Source organism: Asterias rubens, chromosome 2, assembly GCF_902459465.1.
Source record: "Asterias rubens chromosome 2, eAstRub1.3, whole genome shotgun sequence".
Lineage (NCBI taxonomy): Eukaryota > Metazoa > Echinodermata > Asteroidea > Forcipulatida > Asteriidae > Asterias > Asterias rubens.
In genome coordinates this window covers 2,777,471-2,796,328 of record NC_047063.1, presented here as the reverse complement: position 1 = coordinate 2,796,328, position 18,858 = coordinate 2,777,471, and the positions used below count along the sequence as shown (strand labels likewise).

Sequence of the window (18,858 nt, the reverse complement as noted above, 5' to 3'; positions counted from 1 at the left end):
AATTGTATTTCCATATCTTCTTCCATTGACCTCGCAAGTCTTGCATTTACTCAAACTTATGTTTTCATCTTTGTATTCCCATACATTGATTTATCGTTGACCAATTACATGTTGTTATGACTTTTGGTTTTTTCCAAAGTTCAGCCCCTGGCTACCATGAGAAAAGTTAAATTATGTTTTAAATTAAATTATGAATTGAATCAAAAATAGAAATCTGGAGGTGGGCACATACTTTTAGCCAGCGTGGGGTACCGGCAGGTCAAATGAAATAATAATATTCAGGACAAAAAGTTAGAATTATGTTTTAAATTAAATTATGAATTGAATCAAAAATAGAAATCTGGAGGTGGGCACATACTTTTAGCCAGCGTGGGGTACCGGCAGGTCAAATGAAATAATAATATTCAGGACAAAAAGTTAGAAAAGATAGCGTGATTTTGGTTCGAGCAATTTCACGCAAACATGTTGTGATGAACACAATCTGTCATGTTAGAGGCAGTAGACACTATCGGTAATTACTCAAAATAATTGTTAGTAGAAAAACTTACTTGGTAACAAGCAATCGAGAGATGTTGATAGTATAAAACATTGTGAGTAATGGCTCCCTCTGAAATAACGAAGTTTTTGAGAAAGAAGTAATTTTTTTTACTGAAATATTGGAATTTGATTTTGAGACCTCAGAATTAGATTTTGAGGTCCCGAAATCAAGCATCTGAAAGCACACAACTTCGTGTGACAATGGTGTTTTTTCTTCCATTGTTATCTCGCAACTTCAATGACATATTGAGTTCAAATTTTCACAGGTTTGTTTTTTTATGCATATGTTGAGATACACCAAGTGAGAAGACTGGTCTTTGACAATTACCAATAGTGTCCACTGTCTTTAAGTACACAACAGAGCAGTTACAAAAATTGATTAAATACACATATATATAAGCTGATCTATTTCAGTTTTTTTATACATAAAAAATGTCATTATACAATAATTTTTTTTAACTGAGAACAATTAGTAAAAAATAGAAAAAATTGAATACTTTTATTTACAATATATTTTACAAGCCTCTCATAGAAGCAATATAACATATAGCACTATACGTATATGTTCTGGCCTTCGTTATTTACAGAATAATGATGTCTTTATTATGTATACTGTTTAATACTTTTCAAGATACCCGTCTCAAAAGCTCAAAATAATAACAAACAAAAAAGGAAAACATCTTCCATTTTTTTAAAGATTTAAAATTGGAAGGGAAGAATGGGCTGCCAGCCAGTGTCAAATTCAAGTTTAAACTTTTAACCTTTAACCTAAAAGCTAAAATCGGTCAATAGGGACACTTACTTATTGTAATCAATAACCAAGTCTTCCTTTTGGTTGGTTTCAGCGTCATTTCCTCAAAATCATACCATTACTAGGCTAACTCTTCGTCTGTTTGAAAATGGATGTTTGAAATATGGTACATAAATATCATAAAATATCATATATTGGGTTATATTTTTACACAGTCTCTTTGGAAAGGATCTATGCTATGAATCGTTGAAATCTTATACGTTTGAGATTTTACTCGTGTCAAATTTGTCAGATGAATTGAAAACAACTTGTACCAAATCCCTTCATTGTAGTCGATGTTAAGTTAAAAAAAAAAAAAAAAAAAAAAAAAAAAAAAAAAAAAAAAAAAAATGGTTTGTTAAAGTAATACTTGGGCTGTATAGTCTTGTCTCCATTCGTTTAACACATTTTCTTTTGTCAGTCAGATCTTTCTTCATTACCATGATAAACAGGTAACTTGTCAAACTGCTTGAGTACTATCCTCTCCTTTTCGCAACATTCCTCGTCGTGGATGGTTTGTCAAAACCCTTGATCTCCTCGGGATTTCTTCTTAGTATCCTCTTTGAAGTAATGGCTTTAATTTAACTACAAGTTAAGTCTTTTTTTTCAGAGGGATGATCACCCATAACTTGTGATTGTCTTTTAGTCCATGTATTGTCCAGACTCTCCATGCTCAAGCTTTCCGCACGACCTGTCGTACTTTCTTGATCTGAGTTTTTGATCGGCCGCCATGTTGGCACCTCTTCATTTGATTCGTGAGGAGCCACTCACAAACGCCGTTCGATCTCCGGATGCATGACGAGAACTTGGCTTCACAGTCGTCCTCGTGGAATAAGTATGGGTTGTAGGCGCAGACATCTTTTTCCTTGGCTTCTGGCGGCCAGTAGATAACATCAGGCTTGATCTGAAATGAACACCAACAAACATGATATATATTGGTTGTCAAGGGAATTAAAAAGTTGCACACGAATTAAAGGCAGTGGACACTATTGGTAATTGTCAAAGACTATAGCCTCCACAGTTGGTGTATCTCAACATATGCATAAAATAACAATCCTGTGTTTAGATGGTTGATTTCGAGACCTCAAGTTCTAAATCTGAGGTCTCGAAATCAAATTCTTGGAAAATTACTTCTTTCTCGAAAACTATGGCACTTCAGAGGGAGCCGTTTCTCACAATGTTTTATACCATCAACCGCTCCCCATTACTTGTCACAAAGAAAGGTTTTATGCTAATAATTATTTTGAGTAATTACCAATAGTGTCCACTGCCTTTAATGAAAGCACTTACACAGCAATTATAAAGAAAAATTTGAATATAGCATCAAATATGGAGGGCAAAATGTTTCCAGAACAGGAAGAAAAATAACAACATCGTATGCTGAGTTTTATGCTGTTTTTGTTGAGTTGCGAAAAAACTGTGGCGAACAACATTTAGAGGGCATTTATTGTACTTTCTTCTGAGTCCAAGTGAACCTACAATACATCGCATACTGAAGTATATGCTGAAAATTGTTTATGTTGAGTTAGGAAAAGTTGAGACTGGGTATTATCTTTTCAAAGATTGAACATGAAGAAATTATAACAAATATTTCTTTCCATGAGTAAAGAAAAAACTGAACAGTTTTGATAAATTAATGATTGGCAAAACAACTGTAGATTAGTTTAACTGGAGACCTTGTGATTGACTTGTGAACAACAAAAAGGCAGGTGACTGGCAAATGGAATCAGACTTGACAAAGATTTAATGTGAAGAGTTTATAAAAAAGATTGAAAAAACTGAACAATTTGGATAAATTAATGATTGGCAAAAACAACTGTAGATTAGTTTAATTGGAGACCTTGTGATTGATTTGTGAACAAACAACATAAAGGCTTGTAACTGGCAACTGGGATCAGATAAACACAGTTATATTCAAGAGGTGCTAAGAGTGCCTCACACCTGCCAATCAACACAATAGCAGTTGACAAACAATCAGTACACAATCTTGCAGGTGACCTTTTCAAGTAATTGATGACTTAATTGATTGACTTTTAACTACTTGTCGTTTTTTCTGTAATTTGTTTTGGTTATGACTTCTTGCAGGAAGGTTGCAGTTTCAATGCTATCGTGGAAGCCCACGGCAGTGAAACAGTTGTTGTTTGTGTTTTGTTGTTGTTCTGGTAGTCAGTTGCGTTGTTTTTTCAGGGTTGATTGTAGCATTGCTTACAGGCACGACCCAGTGAGATAAACTGTTTCCTTCCCAATTCAGTTACCTCGCTGGAGGGTTCCAAGGAACACTTCAAGAAACCTTTTTTGTTAGTTTGTTTACACTAAATGTTTGTGATGTAAATACTTACAATGCACTCGTCGCAGTACTTCTTATAGATGTGTTTCAGACCTTGTCGTTGGCTCTTGGTCACAAGGTAAGACTCTGTAACCCAGTCACAAAGGTGGACTGTAGCACCTCTCTCGTCAAAGCTTCCTGCAATCATTACAATAAAAAGTCATTTTTAATAGATGGACATTTTATTTTGGGGATAAAAAAAAAAAAACCTTATGGAGCAGCCAGTGTGCAGAACCAAGAACCAATCGTAAATATCTTACAGGGAATGTAAACATGCGTGCACTACTCTTGAAATTAATGGCAATAGAAACCTCTGGTTAGAAGCCTACAGCAGGTTGTTTTTTTAGAAAGCATTTGAGAAACATTTCACTCTGAAGTCATGTGGTAGTGGACAACATCGTTTTTATGCCCCAAAATTTGAATCTGATGAGCATTACTGGCAGTAACACTTCTCAGATTGTGTGTTTGTGTATTCCTACATGTTATACGTACTATTCCTGTGTGGAAATTTTCGCTCCAACATTTTTGCAAAATCTAAAAACTGCAACCACCTTTTAAAGGCACTGTACACGTTTGGTAATTGTCAAAGACCAGTGTTCTCACTTGGTGTATCCCATCATAAGCATAAAATAACAAGCCTGTGCAAATTTGGGCTCAATCGGTCATCGAACTTGCGAGGAAATGATAACAGAAAAAACGCCCTTGTTGTACGAATTTGTGTGCTTTCAGATAGATAGGAATAAAAGACTTCTAGCTTCTTTATTATTTTAGTGAGAAATTACCTCTTTCTCAAAAACTATGTTACTTCAGAGGGAGTCGTTTCCCACAATGTTTTGTAATACTAACAGCTCTCCAATGTTCGTTACCAAGTCAGTTTAAGTTTAAGTTAATATTTGTTTTGAGTAATTACCAAACGTGTACCTTCCCTTTAAGACAATCGAATGGTTAAAAAAAGCATAGGTATACTTTGCCTTTAATAATCAATAATGTTCATGTGCCTTACATGATCAGAGTCAGACCACTAAAAGGATAGGCTAAATAATGAAAAATATCTGGTGGAATTGTCGCAATATGGTTTTGATGTCTCAACATGTAGTCTTTTTTATCAGGGTGCATGACTCAAAGCGAGAAATATCTGAGATGATTTTGACCTATTTTTAAGTCAACTCTCGTCAGTTGGGTCTGGATTGACTTGTATTTTATATCTGGAAGTGATCTGGCATCCGGCCTCATCCTCCTAGTCATGATGGGAGAGGAAACCGGACTATTCCAATGAGAATAATAGGCCTCATTCGAATTAGTGGCTACAGTTATGGCTAGCACTGCTGCTAAAGGTGTCGCTAAGGCTGCCTATTCTTCAACGCATGATGATGTGGAAATCCAGAGGTAGCCTTAGCTGCCCAATCGGACATAACTGACATTTTGGGGGATATCCCCAAGATATGTCAATCAAAAATCATTTAATGTGACACTTAATCATCGTTGACTCGTCAAACTGTGGGATCAGTGACTGTTGACTAGTGCAATATAACTAGGATAAATTTGAAATCATCTGATCTGTGTGTCATCTGAATTATTTTTTGTGGATTACCGTAATAATCCTGCTCAGATTTTGGCACGACACTTGAGTTTGTGGAGGTAATACTAACATCTGAGTGTTATCTTTAGTGCTGCACAATGAACCAACAAATTTGCTTCACATTCATTATAGCAGTGTAAAAAGTTTATGAATCGTGTGATTATATGGAGGCCATGGGCCCCGTTGCCCCTGGCCTTGGCCTTCCAAATGTTTCCCATAGACTTTATGGTTTTCCAATTCAAGTGCCCTTTGTAAAATCAAAATGGCCTTGCCCTTTCAGAGATGTTGTACCCTAAATGAGTTAATGGGAAATCAATCTTAGGTGGATGAGTCAACTTACCTGTAAGTAAGTACTTCTTGCCCTCGTCAAGGTTGGTCAAGCCACACATGCCGCTGTCTGCCGGACTGACGATTTCAATCTTGCTCCTTGCCAGTATCTTCTCCTCCCCCTTGTAGACCTTCTCAACGTGGACAGTGTACCTGAGTCTCAGTGCCCAGGCATTCCAGGAGTCCATCTCCCGCTCGGGAAGTGGTCGGAGGGGTTTGGGCTGCTTAGCCATTCTCAGGTTGCTTGAAAGGGGGAATATCCACTGAGGTTTGGTCGTCGGCGGTGGAGTCGTGGGCAGGGTCTGGGCTGCCATGATAGGCTCGTACATCTTACTGATGACCTTGGCGCGGATAACTGTTGAAGAAAGGGAAAAAAAAAGAATCTTCAAATTAAAACCCTTGAGGAGTGTAAAGTAATTGGTTTTGGGTGTGTTTGAGGTGTTGTTTTTACTGCCGACTTTGACCCTTACGTGTGGCATAACTGTTGCGTTGAATCTGCACCCTGCGGGGAAACCGGTGTCGAAGCTGTTGGTGGTCTGTGCGTGCACACTTGAAAGATGAAGACTGCGGTTATAAAAAGTTGTTACTTGTGATGATGATTGATAGTGGTTTTTGCCTGGGAGCGATTTCAACTTAAAGGCGCCCTTTCTGGGTGGGACTTTCAGTGTTGCACTTTCTAGCGTGGTCTAATGGTCCTCCAGCACTTTCTAAACTGACAGTCATAAATAAAACTTTATAAACTGTTCTTTGCTTTGGAAACTGTATTAGGCTAATCATTAACAAGTTTACATTTGTTTTATATTGTACTTCCACCTGAAATAAACCTACGGTCATAAATAAAGCTTTGGAAACTATAGGCTAATCATTGCATAATGTTTTAAATTGCACTTTCAACAACAAAACCCTCTTTTTTGTCAATGGCAGAAATTTTGTATTTTGTATTTGTGATACCTCCCCCCCCCCCACATACACACACAACATGATTTTGATTGGATAAAGGGCAAGTCTTGAGTTCATGACAGAAAATTTTAAGTGTTTTACCGAAAGATGTGTCTGCCAAAAAGTTCACTTGTTTTGGAATGATGCGTTTGGCTGGTGAATCGTCATCGGGTGAATGCTCTTTTTTTCCTAAGAACTTAGTGAGGTTTCTCTTTGCATGAGCCGCCCACAATAGTCAGTTTCTCCTTTTCACAAAGGTTGCAATGTGTTCATTGATGTGGAGATACATTGTAAATGAAAGAACGGTTTCCAGGTATTGAAACGAATCCTGGACGCGCTAGGATAGGTTCTGTGGAGATCAGTGCTTTAATAATGGCTCCAAAACGCAATTCATTTCTATGAATGGTATTGTGCTCTTGTTTACATTGCAACAGGCCATAACAAGAACATGCTTAACCTGAGACCATTGGAATGTATCACTAGACCTGTTGGTGAAAACAAAGTGTATCAACTATCCAGTTCCATGGAACCACTTTTAAAAAAAAACACAAACGAGACAGTGTTTGTGGTATATATTAATTGCCGTTAATGTTACAAACTGACGTCAACTATTATAAAATCACCTTGAAAAAAAAAAAATAATAATAATAATAATAATTAGGTTCTCAGAAATAACACAAAGTTGATTGTGTATAGGTCTAATGATTATGATATAAAAATAGCTAGCACAGCTGGCCTCTAAATTCTTGTCGGTCCGAAACTTCGGGGCATTGACCAATGTCCATGGTATTAATAGAAAAGATCAATACAATGGATTTTTTATTTTCTTGGAATGTTTGAGGGCGGGGAGCATGGGGGGGGGGGGGAGGCTGTTCCTGAAGCGTTTATCCTTCAAGATTGTATAACCTTCCTTCCTCTAAAGAAATACATAAACAAGTTGGGAAAACATCTTATTCATCAAGAAGTGTTATGGTACAGTCTTGAGTTAACTGTTTGTACTTGCACAGGGGGCATATTTTGATTCTTTGACTTGGAGAACCTTGAGCATGTCTTGGATGGAATTCCAGGGTCACATCAGTCCAATGACAGGGCACCTTTTGTTGGTTTGTTAGATAGCATCCTTAATTATTTGTTGATCATTGCTGTTAGAGGCACTGGGGTGATTTTCACAAAAAGTTTTGACTAGTCTTTTCTCGAGTTAGAACGAGTTACTAGTCCTAACTTAGGACTAGCTTGAAGTATCCCTTGGTGTATTCCACATTATGCACAAAATAACAAACCTGTGAATGGGCTCAAATGGTCATTGAAATTGCATTAGAATAATGAAGAATCACCCTTGTTGCATTTCTTTGTGTGCTTTCAGATGCATAAAAAAAAGGCTTCTGCTGAAGTCCTCTATTATTTGAGTGAGAAATTACCTCTTTCTCAAAAACTATGTTACTTCAAAGGGAGCCATTTCTCACAACGTTTTATTCTATCAGCAGCTCTCCATTGCTCGTTAGTAAGGGTTATGCTAACTTTTTGGGGGGAGTAATTACCACTAGTGTCCAGTGCCTTTAAAAAGAGTATTGGATGAATAACAAACATATTTCTGCTGGATAGCAAACGTTATTGTTGGCATTCAGTTGTAGTGACCTCACATGACAGGCTGTCACATCAGGAATGTCAAGCCGCAACATCAAAACAAGGACAAGACGTTTCAATTCAAATGTTTATCCACCGAGTCACCCCCGGAATTTTTTTTTCTTCTTCTTACCGTCCCAATACGGACTCTACTACAGTGGGGGGACAGCCCGCTGTTTTGTTCATGCTGTGTCTTGCAGGCGCGTGGATTTCTTTGCGTCCACAAAATAAATTTAGATCCTTTCTTATCGGTCAATCAAGAAGCATTCAAGTGACGTATTTTGAGGGCCAATTGATGGCCAGAGATAACTGAGTGGCTCGTTCTGTAAAGCGTAAATGTCAGGTCGCCCGTCGTCGGATTAAAGCAAGTAAACAACGTCTTCTTTAAGAATTGATGATCGGCAAGGAGACGCTAAAAATAGATGCTTCGGTTATTTTTAGAACTTCACATATTCCGCTTGACAAGCGTTCCTCTCGTTGGTCTGTTATAATAAATGATGCCTTCGGTTTTTCAGTTCTTTTTTTGTTCTCCTCCACTTTAAAAGAGCAGCGGAACAAGGCATGGGGAATTAAAAGTCCAGTCACAAACCATCTTTACAGTAGTGTTGTATAAAAGAGGTGTAGATCCATACGTGTAGTTTGTTCCGCTAAGCTGAAGAATTGTGCCTCATTAAGCACGGAAACTAGATCGTGCGTGCTCGTTAAAAATTTGGATGACATCTCGCGACCTATATATAGAGTCTCTTGATCGTAATCAAGCTTTTACTTATTGTAACTGTGCGTCTTGAGGAGGATTAAAATGCTCAAAATAGACAAATCTGTTCAGTGACTTGTCGTCATAGGGTTGTTGAAGGGTTAGGGTTAGGTACTATAACTAGCTGGGCGTGTAGATGGACCATGTGTAGCTTGTGTACTTAACTTCCTGAAATACGCTCAACGTATTAAGAGTTTAAAAGTTTTATTCCATCTCAACAGGATATTATCTTAATGTAGTGTTTACGTGTTGGTTGTTTAAGAACACGGATAAGTTTTTGGTGAAAGTCTTGGTGCAGGAATTTGTTTTTGTTATTGAAACCGTGCTTGACGGGACAATTCCACTGAAGCATTGAACCAGCCTTGGTGTGGAATATTTGTTTTGTAACAGTGGTCACTTTCTTGATGTAGACCTATCAACTTATAATTTGTAGATAGGGCAAAAGGTCGACTCCTAGGTTTCTTTCCCTACCTTTTACCTCTGTGGACCCCGGTTCGAATCCCGCCTTGTATGTGAAGTTTTCCTCCCACAATTAAAACTGAACGTTTTGTCTTGTTTCCTATTCATTCCGTTTACGGCACTAAATGGGCTATTGGATGTGTTGGCCCTAATGAAAACAATGAGATGTGGAAATACAATCGAATCGTCATGTGACAACAACATCTACTACTACTATTTTTATGTTGCCAACGTTTCTTTGCTCTTGAAAAATAAAATGCCTCGGTTAACAACCATCTTGTGGAAACTTTTGAACTAAATATTTTCAGTGTAATCAGGAACTGTGTTTTTAGGGCTGTTAAACAAACTACCGACCACCGCATCTTATAAACCAATTTTCCCACATGAGATAGCCACCCTATTAAGCCCCAACTAACTTTAAACTAATATCTGTTTGAACATTCGCAGTTTTTTTCTTTCAAATAAAAGACAACAAGTTTACAGTATGTAGTGTATCTGTCAGCTTGTCACCAGAAGGACTTGTTTGTGTTGTCATTGTTGTTTTTATTGTCCTTGACGTTATTTGACACTAAATTATGACCAAGTTCACCTTGAGAACATGATTTGAATGGAATTATTGATCACTGGAAATTTGCGTCAGAGGCAGTCAGAGCCCATGTGATGATAGATTGACTCCGAATGGCATATATCCCTGTCTTTCTTACAGTGTTTATCTTATTGGGTTTCTTTAGCAAAGTGCACTTTTTTTTAAGCTGTTCAATTGTTTTATCCTATACAAATGCAGATACATTGTGTACAATAAAGCTAACCCATAAATATTTCATTGGCCGCGTTTTTTCCCAGATATTGCAGGGAATCGAATGGAATGCGATTATGTTCACAAAGGAAGAATAATTCCTGAGTGATAGGAATACATAATCTGATAAACATTTATGACAGTAACACTTCTCATTGGGGCATACAAATTGATATTTCTTTTACATAGCGACAATACTTCAAAGTGAAATGTTTCTCAAAGTTTTATTTAGGCCTACTTTCAAATGCTGCTGTAGGCCTCTAACCCAAAGTTTGTATTGCCATTTATTTGTTGAGTATACCAAACGTATACCTTTCCTTTAAATTGAATAAGCCTTGATGTTTGTTTTTTTTTTTGGGGGGGGGGAGTACAAGTTTGGGCCCTGTTAGCGTGAGAACTTGATCAGTCTAATGAGCTGTGCCAAGATTCATTAATTAAATAAAAAAAAAAAAGATTGTTTTTTGTTTTTCAGGTTAATCAGAATCCTTTTTTTATTGGCTCCCTGTGATAAGGTCATGTGTCAGTGAAATAAGCCGTGCCAAGTGTACTTTTAAGTAAATTAAACTAATTCTAACATTATATGAATGTCAACATGTTCTTAACTTTTTTTAATGATTTGACATCATCAGAACATTTGTATTTTTTATTGGACCAGACTCGCTGACTCAATCTTGACAGGTAAATTTTCTCAGAGGGGCAAATATTTTTGTAGCTGCTGTTTTTCGACAAGAGATTTAGGAAGTTGTCAATTCACAGAGCCTTCTGGATCTGTCAACAAAGGCCCTAAATCCTTCATTTTGTTGACATGATTTGGGCACATAAGTCAGCCCCACCAAACATCTTGAAGGTTCTCGTCACAGTAACCCAATTTATTTTTGATCCCCGACCTCAAATTTCTCTCCCCACTCACAAAAATCCTGCCGTTAATGCTTTAGCCAAGAACAAAAATCTATGAGCAAAATTCTTAAGACAGAACTTTTTTGGAGGCAGGTTACTGGCAACCACTTCCAAGGCAATCTCAAAGAAGAGAATCTATTCACATTTGAATGTTCTCCTTAATTTCTTGGGGATCGAAAGACATTGTTTGAAAAATTACTCATGTCATCTGCTATGTTCAGCCCCTTTCACACTATCGCATTTTAGCAAGGGTCCCTTGCTAAATTGTAGCATGACTGTAAAATTTGACAAAATGTACCTTGTGTGAAAGGACAACAATCTTTCCAGGGTCACTTGTAAAATGTACAAACCCTCTTAGATTGATGGTTGTATACCATCATTAATCAGCCAACATTTATTGTTGACATCTTTACCCAGTAGAAGACATTAACTTGGCAAAGTGCGAGCAGACCATGATAAATCCATACAGGAAATCAAATGATAAAAATGTCAGAGAAGATGAACAGGTCAATCCAGTTGTGAATGCCGGTTTTTTTTTTCTTTGCGTGTAGGCCTAATAATTAATTTTGATTTGATAAATTGCCAGAGACCATGAGATTCCAATTTGCATGCAGAGCGAGGATAGACGGAAGAGAAAGAAAGAGAGAGGGTCTGGTTTATGCAAACTTTTTGTTGCGTTAAGTTTACCGCAGATCTTCACAAGAGTAAACCACTTGAGGTTACTCTGCAGGGGCTTCAAGCACAATGCACTTTCCTCATCTTGTTGACACTGGGTAGCAACAGAGATGCATCTGGGGTGTTTTATTTATTTTACCCGGGTATAATCATGGAGGTAGAAATTCCATGGTATAATATAGTCCCCTTCTTTACCCACTATAGGAGTCAATAGAGGTAACGATAGCCACTAAGGTTGGACTTCAGCCATGCCCTATCCCCCCCAAAAAAAAACTTTCCGAAAAGAATGTGCTGATGGCAAGTTAAATATAGACCTACTTCTCTGGATTTCATGAAGTGAAAGTTTATCTTGGATCACATTTTTATTTATCTAAGAAGACTTTGTACTCTCGTGGTACTTTTTCTTCCTTCGTAGGACAGTGTAATTATAAGAGAATGGTGGCAGGTGGTCTACATAGTTAAAAATAGTTTTTTGAAATAGTTCTTCGGAGGCATCTGTGATTTGTCCAATACATTAAAGATATCTTACATCATATTTCTGTCAAAATGCAGAAAGGCTGCATGTTCTACAGGGCTAGTATTAGACAAGTTTTTCAGAGACAACTGTGATTTGTTCAATACATTAAAGATATCTTCATCATCTGTTAAATGCTATATACATCTATTTGCTCTAGCACAAGGCTAGTTATTGTTTTTTTTTTCTGGCCACTTATAATGCTACCATTGAAGCTGTTCTTTTCTAACTGATTTCCCATGGACCCGATCCCTAACCTTGCTGCTGACACTACCCAGCTAAGTTACACACCAGACCCATGTACTACTACCTTGTCATTAATATTGATTCACTGTACTTTTAAGTCTTAACATTGTAGTGTTTTGACCAGACCTGTAATAACCATGATTGCCTGGCAATAATTTGTCCAGCTGATATTAGTCACTTTATATTGTTTTTTTTTTTTCAAACCTGTTCTGCAAAGTAACAACTGCTAGCTGCTTTAGCCTCCCCTGAAGCAATTGTCATCCACAGAGGGGCTGAGGACGTTTGCTTGGCCTTACTTTCTAAATTGGATAAGTAGAAAGGGATTGTATTGTAGGTACCCCCCTTAAATCCTATGGTTGCAGAACAGGCCAAATGTCATATAAAACAGATGATGTAAAATTTGCTTTTTATGAAATCATTCCGTGACAATCTGCTGACAGTTATGATTCAACAGATTTTAGAAGGTTGAAACTGGACTGACAGTCGGTCGGTCGAGGTTACGTCTGCCCCAACCTTTTGGGAACTCATGTAGAGATGTGTAAGTAGTAGGAATCTGCTACATTGGGAATTAGTCACCGATAAACAGAAATAGAGGTTAAATGTGAACATCTTTTTCAAATCTTGTGCCAATCTGTGGTACTTTTGAGGGCAGCACATTTTGCTCTTTTGGCCTTGCCGCTGTTGTTAATCTGATCAATCAGAGTTGCCCTGACCAAGAGTAGGTCAACACTAACAGGGGTTAATGTTTAAGTGGCTTTTTAAAAGTTGACTGTAGAATCAGCCTTAGCTTTTGATTTGTTCAAAATGTGAGGCATTTTCCCCACGGTATGTTTGAGTCGTCAACAACATCACTAAAAGTAGACGGGAAAATTATATTTGACTATACAGACAGGGGTAAACAAGGTGTCTCATTCACCTTGTTTTTTGTTGTATTAATTTCCATGTGTTTAGAGCCAGCATTCTGGCTCAAGACACAACAACCTATCAGGCCTGTTTGCTTCGTTTTAGAAAGGGCAAGGGCACCAAGGCATGTTTTCCCTAGATAAAGGACACTATGAGGAATTTGTAAATTTCTACGGGAGCATTTCAAAGGCACCAAGGCAATGACCAAGGGGCATGGAGGCAATCTCCTTTGCTGCCTTCGTGAAAATTCAGGCCTGACCTACAACCTGCCAACTTCATTTAGCATGTCGGCAGTAGGCAGGGACGTTAGTTTTGTACAAACATGTCTTGAATATTTGTTAAATTGAGAAGAATTACAATTTCCCCGGAACCCTCTGAGACGTTTGGTCATTTAAAGTATAATTGCTTGTTTTTACATTTCCTGAGAAACTCTCACAGGTGTATTCATTATAATAGTCTAGACTGTTGCTTAAACTCTGAAATTGAACAGGCATTTACATCTCAAACTCTGACTGTATACTTTGGAGACCTGTTGAACTATTTATCAGTAGGCACTTAAAACCTTTAGCCAATAACAAATGCATAGAATAGTTACTAAACAATAACATGTTTGAAAGTTTGAGACGCACATCTAGCAGTTCTCAAAACATAACTTTTTAAGTTGAGACTTACTTCCCCTGGAACAAAATATTAAAGTGCTTGTCAGACATTGTTAAGCATGGACAGCTCTATAAGTTTTAAACTCTAGAACTGACCAGGCATTTACATCTCAAATTCTGACTGTTTCTTTCATCGGGAGGCGCTTAAACCCTTTGCCAATAAAACACATTTTGATACTTACTAAACACAAACATGCTTGACAGTTTGAGACCATCAACAACTCAGCACTTCTTGAATAAGTTAAGTTTTAAAGACTTACTGCCCATGAACAATACACAAATATTGAAGGAGGTCTACTTGTTAGATAATTAGGTGAGGTTTACAGTAGTACCATGTGAAAAGCTCTTTTTGAGTAGTGTTTGTTTGAAAAGAACCAGTGATGTTTTCAGAACCAACATTACTCAAGAGAGATTGACACATGGTGCAAAGTTTCAAATCCTAGTTTTTGTCAGCTATTTTTTAAGCATGAACAGCTCTTTGCAAATTGAGGAACCTTTGGATTGTTTTAGCCCTCAGAAAAATCATCAAAAATGTGATTAAAACATCTATCATGTATTCGTGTGTAGGTTAGCCCCTGTACTCTATCAAATGTTCCTACTTTTTTTCCCTATGGGCCAAATGTCATGTCTGTAAATGTGAGATGATGCAAAGTCAAATGTTCAGTGAGCAAACTCATCAATATTAAAGTAACTAAGGGGATAAAAAAAACCACTGTAGTTAAACACTCACCGAATCCAGCCTGACAGAAGTGCTGCTGTGGGTGTCTGTGTGCACACTGACATCCAAATCCAACCTGAAACATCTCCAGCAGAACGAGAAGAACAAAACTCAAACTTGTCAATTCCATTCTGATTCTTTCAAACGAGAATCTTTCCTTCAGGGATGAGTTGATGAGCGAGAACAAAAATCACAGAGTGCTTCAGAAAAAAAAAATCAGCTTGGATACGTTTAAAAAAAAAACTAACAGTGCAGCTGTTTCGTTGGTTGCGGAATGTTGTTAGCAGGTTTCCTTTTTCTTGGGCTTTATAAGTCTGAGGTCTTACAAGAGCATCTGATGACACCATCAATAGCACCCTTCCTGAGCTTGTTGTAAACACGTGCAACACTAATGACAAACTGAACACAACTCTGTATACACTGCCGTATTTATCCTGTCAAGAGGCTGTGGGCTGTTCCATTAATGGCCTGTTGTCCCTCTGGGTGAGCGACAGCCAATGGGGTACTATGGAGGGGTTGTGGTGCCACCAATAACAATGGTGTTTGTAGCTTATTAGTGTGTTGGAATGGGCGGTGCTTTCTAGATAACCTTAGAGATTGAAAGACAGGGTGTTTCACTGCACACCAATCAAAATCTTGTACTGGGATTCCTGTTTTGAGAGGGAAGGGGGGGGGGGGGCTTTCTTTTTGGGTCAGGTTGTTGATCTCCTTTTTTGTGGGGTAGTAATGTCGTTGTTTATACCAAGTGTTGCTATGCTTAGCCATACCATTGAAGTGCATTGTGAAGATGGTATTAATTTTAACACACATCCAAGGTTTTTCAAACTCACTCGTCATCAATCATCGGCTAACAGAGATTGCTGTTTTTGTTGGTAAGGTCGAATTCACCCATTGATAAAAACAGTGCTGGGGACTCTTCCTTCATCACACAAAGTCAGTATTTCTGTTTTATATATTTTCAATAGCCTACAGACAGATGTCGCTTTGTTGCGTAATATTGCTTGCACCAGAACACGTTTCAATGCACGTGAGCTGTCCATACAATATTATTTTTGGTAGACTGGCATTATCAGTTTCATATCCTTGCCAATGTAGGATTCTACTTTACCAAACAATTTGTTGATTTAAAGGTTGTGGACACTATTGGTAATTACTCAAAATATTTATTAGCATAAACCTTTCTAATAAATGAGTAACGGGGAGAGGTTGATTGTGAGAAATGGCTCCCTCTGAAGTAATGTAGTTTTCGAGAAAGAAATAACTTTCCACAAATTTGATTTCGAGACCTCAAGTTTAGGATTTGAGGTCGAAATCAAGCATCTGAAAGCACACAACTTCGTGTGACAAGGGTGTTTTTTCTTTCATAGTTATCTTGCAACTCCGACGACCAATTGAGCTCAAATTTTAAAAGGTTTGTTATTTTATGCATATGTTGAGATACACCAAGTGAGAAGACTGGTCTTTGACAATTACCAATAGTGTCCAGTGTCTTTTAAGGCTGGAACTCGGTCATATTTTTTTGATGAATATAATATCATCATCATCATCATCCTTATCCTTGGACGGAATAGTAGAAGCAGCTTTGATGAAATGGTCCCTGGTTGCTTTATCCCTCATGAGTTTGTTTGTTTGTTTAGATGATCTTCCCATCCAGGGAACTCGGCAAACTCCCACAAGGGGATACAAACACCAAGCTGGCAACAACCAATCTCTCTCATACAAACATTGGTTTAACGCCAATGATTATGAATCACAAAAATCAAGAAATTGTGGACCAGTAACTAGACAACAATGTTTATTCTAGTGAAACCAGCGGTTAGCTGGGGATTCGAACCCACAACCTTGTGATTGCAAGTCCTGCAGTCTAACCACTTGACCACGGTTTGTTTAGATTAAGAATTTTATATGCCAATGTGTACAAATTCATTGATAAAGTCTTACAAATAGGACAATTTGTTGTCCAGACTCAAAGGGAAGGTATAATCTGGTAATCACTCTTAAAATCAATGGCAATCAAAACTTTAGTCAGAAGCCTACCGCAGATTTCAAAAGTATAAAGCATTTTGAGAAACATTTCACTTTGAAGTAATGCAAAAAGTCATGACTTTATAGACCTTTAACCATAGACTATTGCTGGTGCCTCCTATATAGCCAATGTCCACCAACACTTTTGGAGTCAATTGTAAACACTGTTTTGGTCGCAAACAGTTGACTCCCACGCTTTTTGTTCACCTCTTCAAAATAAAGTGCTCACTTCAAAATCATTTTTCTTTTCGTTCCACCTCATGTGTAAAGTCCACACAATTTACATCCCTTACCCCCAAGCACTCTTCATTATTCCTCTTAAATACCCCCACCCATTTCCCCCCCAAAAAAAAAAAAAAAATGTAGAGTGAAAACTTTTTAAAAACAAGTCAATCAAGCGTGTCTTCCATGATGCAACAAAACCTTCCAGTTACAATAGAACAGTTTTCCAGAGAGCTCGAAATAGTTTTTTTATAAATCATAACTGTATAGGTATTGACGTCATGAGGTTGTATGACTTTAATGCATGAACGAATCCAGCTGTCATCTTCAAGGTAAACCGATGATGAAACAAAGGAAATGAACGTACTTTTAGGCATGGCGCACAGGATTGGCCACTGAACAACCTCCTTTTGTCGAGGGCTCCTGAATCGAACAACGTCACTTGCATAATCCAATCTTTCAATACTGGCTCTGTTTTGAATAACAGTGTTTGGTAAACCCCAGCCCCCATTCCAGAAAGATCCCCAATTATGGTTGTTTTGACAACATTTTAGTAACAGTTTAACAATAAGTTGACAACAACACAGTTCAAAGAAAAGGGAAGAATAAACCTTTATCATGGTGCAGCCATCTTGACTTTCCCCCATTGATATAAATGTTGCCAAACCGAGGCTGGAAGAACAAAAATAGTCTGGTTCCTATTTGCAAAATGATTTTAAGCATTCATTATTGTTATTCAATACGAGGAACATGACCAAGATGGACGCATCATTGTAATGTCTATTGACCAGTAGCTCTGTTTAACCTTGGAGAGGGGCTAGAGTGAATTACCCACTTAACCTTTGCAGTAACATTGAGCTAATATCGGAAACAGATCCCATACTTCAACTATAACATTCAGTTGGTTTTCCATAGTAGTTTCCAGAAGGTCACATCACCAACAATGAACAATGTCAACTACAGCAAGTTATACCCACGCAGATATCACATTGTTGTGATGTACTGTATAAGCATGGGATTGTTATTTTAGTAGGCCTACTCGCAGTACCAATGACCTAATTTTTTTCTGAAAGTTCACTACAATTCCCTGCGATATAATTTGGATAGGGAAGGATTAATGGTACTGGTGGGATACTACATGTAAATACATATTGGATGATCTGGTCCCCTGTCCCCTCTTCAATCAGCACCTGATCCATAAGTGGGAATGGTTGTAGATGAAAGACGACCACACGGGGATGGCCTACAACTATACACTAAAACAAGTTGAATTTATTTAAGAACATGCTGCGCTCTAGTCTTTCTGATTCTTTAGAGAAAAAATTTCACTGAAATTAAGTCCATCTTTCCGAATTTGGTAACATCCCCTGGTTGCACAGTCACCATGGTCAAGTGGTTAGACTGCAGGACTTGCCATCACAAGGTTGTGGGTTCGAATCCCCCAGCTTTGCAGTTCATAATCATAGACGTTAAACCAAAGTTTGTATGAAAGAGATTGGTTGTTGTCAGCTTGGTGTTTATATCCCCCTTGTGGGAGTTTGCCGAGTTCCCTTGATGGGCAGATCATCTAAACAAACAAACAAACAAACAAACAAACAAACAAACAAACAAACAAACAAACAAACAAACAAGCAAGCAAGCAAGCAAGCAAGCAAGCAAGCAAACAAACAAACAAACAAACAAACAAACAAACAAAATCTCCCCTGATTGCAAGATGCAAATGGTGGCAACTCTGGAGCAAGTCCCTACTTTTGATTCTTCTGTTGTGTCCTTCAGGATTTCCACAACTGTCCCTTAGAACAGAACCCTTTTGCAGAACCCTTTTTCTCTGAACGATACACATACTCATAAACAATTTTAAACAACTGG

The 18,858-nt window shown here is 37.8% G+C and overlaps 1 protein-coding gene across 1 annotated transcript; it reads right to left on the bottom strand.

The window, feature by feature from the left end:
- Positions 1 to 1,651: 1,651 nt before the first annotated feature.
- On the bottom strand, positions 1,652 to 15,129 carry LOC117307165 (metalloproteinase inhibitor 2-like). Its single transcript, XM_033791836.1, has 4 exons — positions 14,755 to 15,129; positions 5,573 to 5,914; positions 3,667 to 3,791; positions 1,652 to 2,231 (listed from the first exon to the last, which is right to left on the bottom strand). Exons 1-4 carry the CDS (start codon positions 14,870 to 14,872, stop codon positions 2,001 to 2,003), a joined length of 816 nt encoding a protein of 271 aa, XP_033647727.1. The 5' UTR covers positions 14,873 to 15,129; the 3' UTR covers positions 1,652 to 2,000.
- Positions 15,130 to 18,858: the final 3,729 nt, after the last annotated feature.

Bases quoted from the DNA above. Each gene is read 5' to 3' on its own strand.
- LOC117307165 (XM_033791836.1), bottom strand. From the start codon at position 14,872: ATGGAATTGACAAGTTTGAGTTTTGTTCTTCTCGTTCTGCTGGAGATG. The intron at 3,792-5,572 runs GTAAGTTGACTC...TAATGATTGCAG, and splicing joins CAAGAAGTACTTACTTACAG to GAAGCTTTGACGAGAGAGGT. The intron at 2,232-3,666 runs GTAAGTATTTAC...TGTTCATTTCAG, and splicing joins AGTACTGCGACGAGTGCATT to ATCAAGCCTGATGTTATCTA.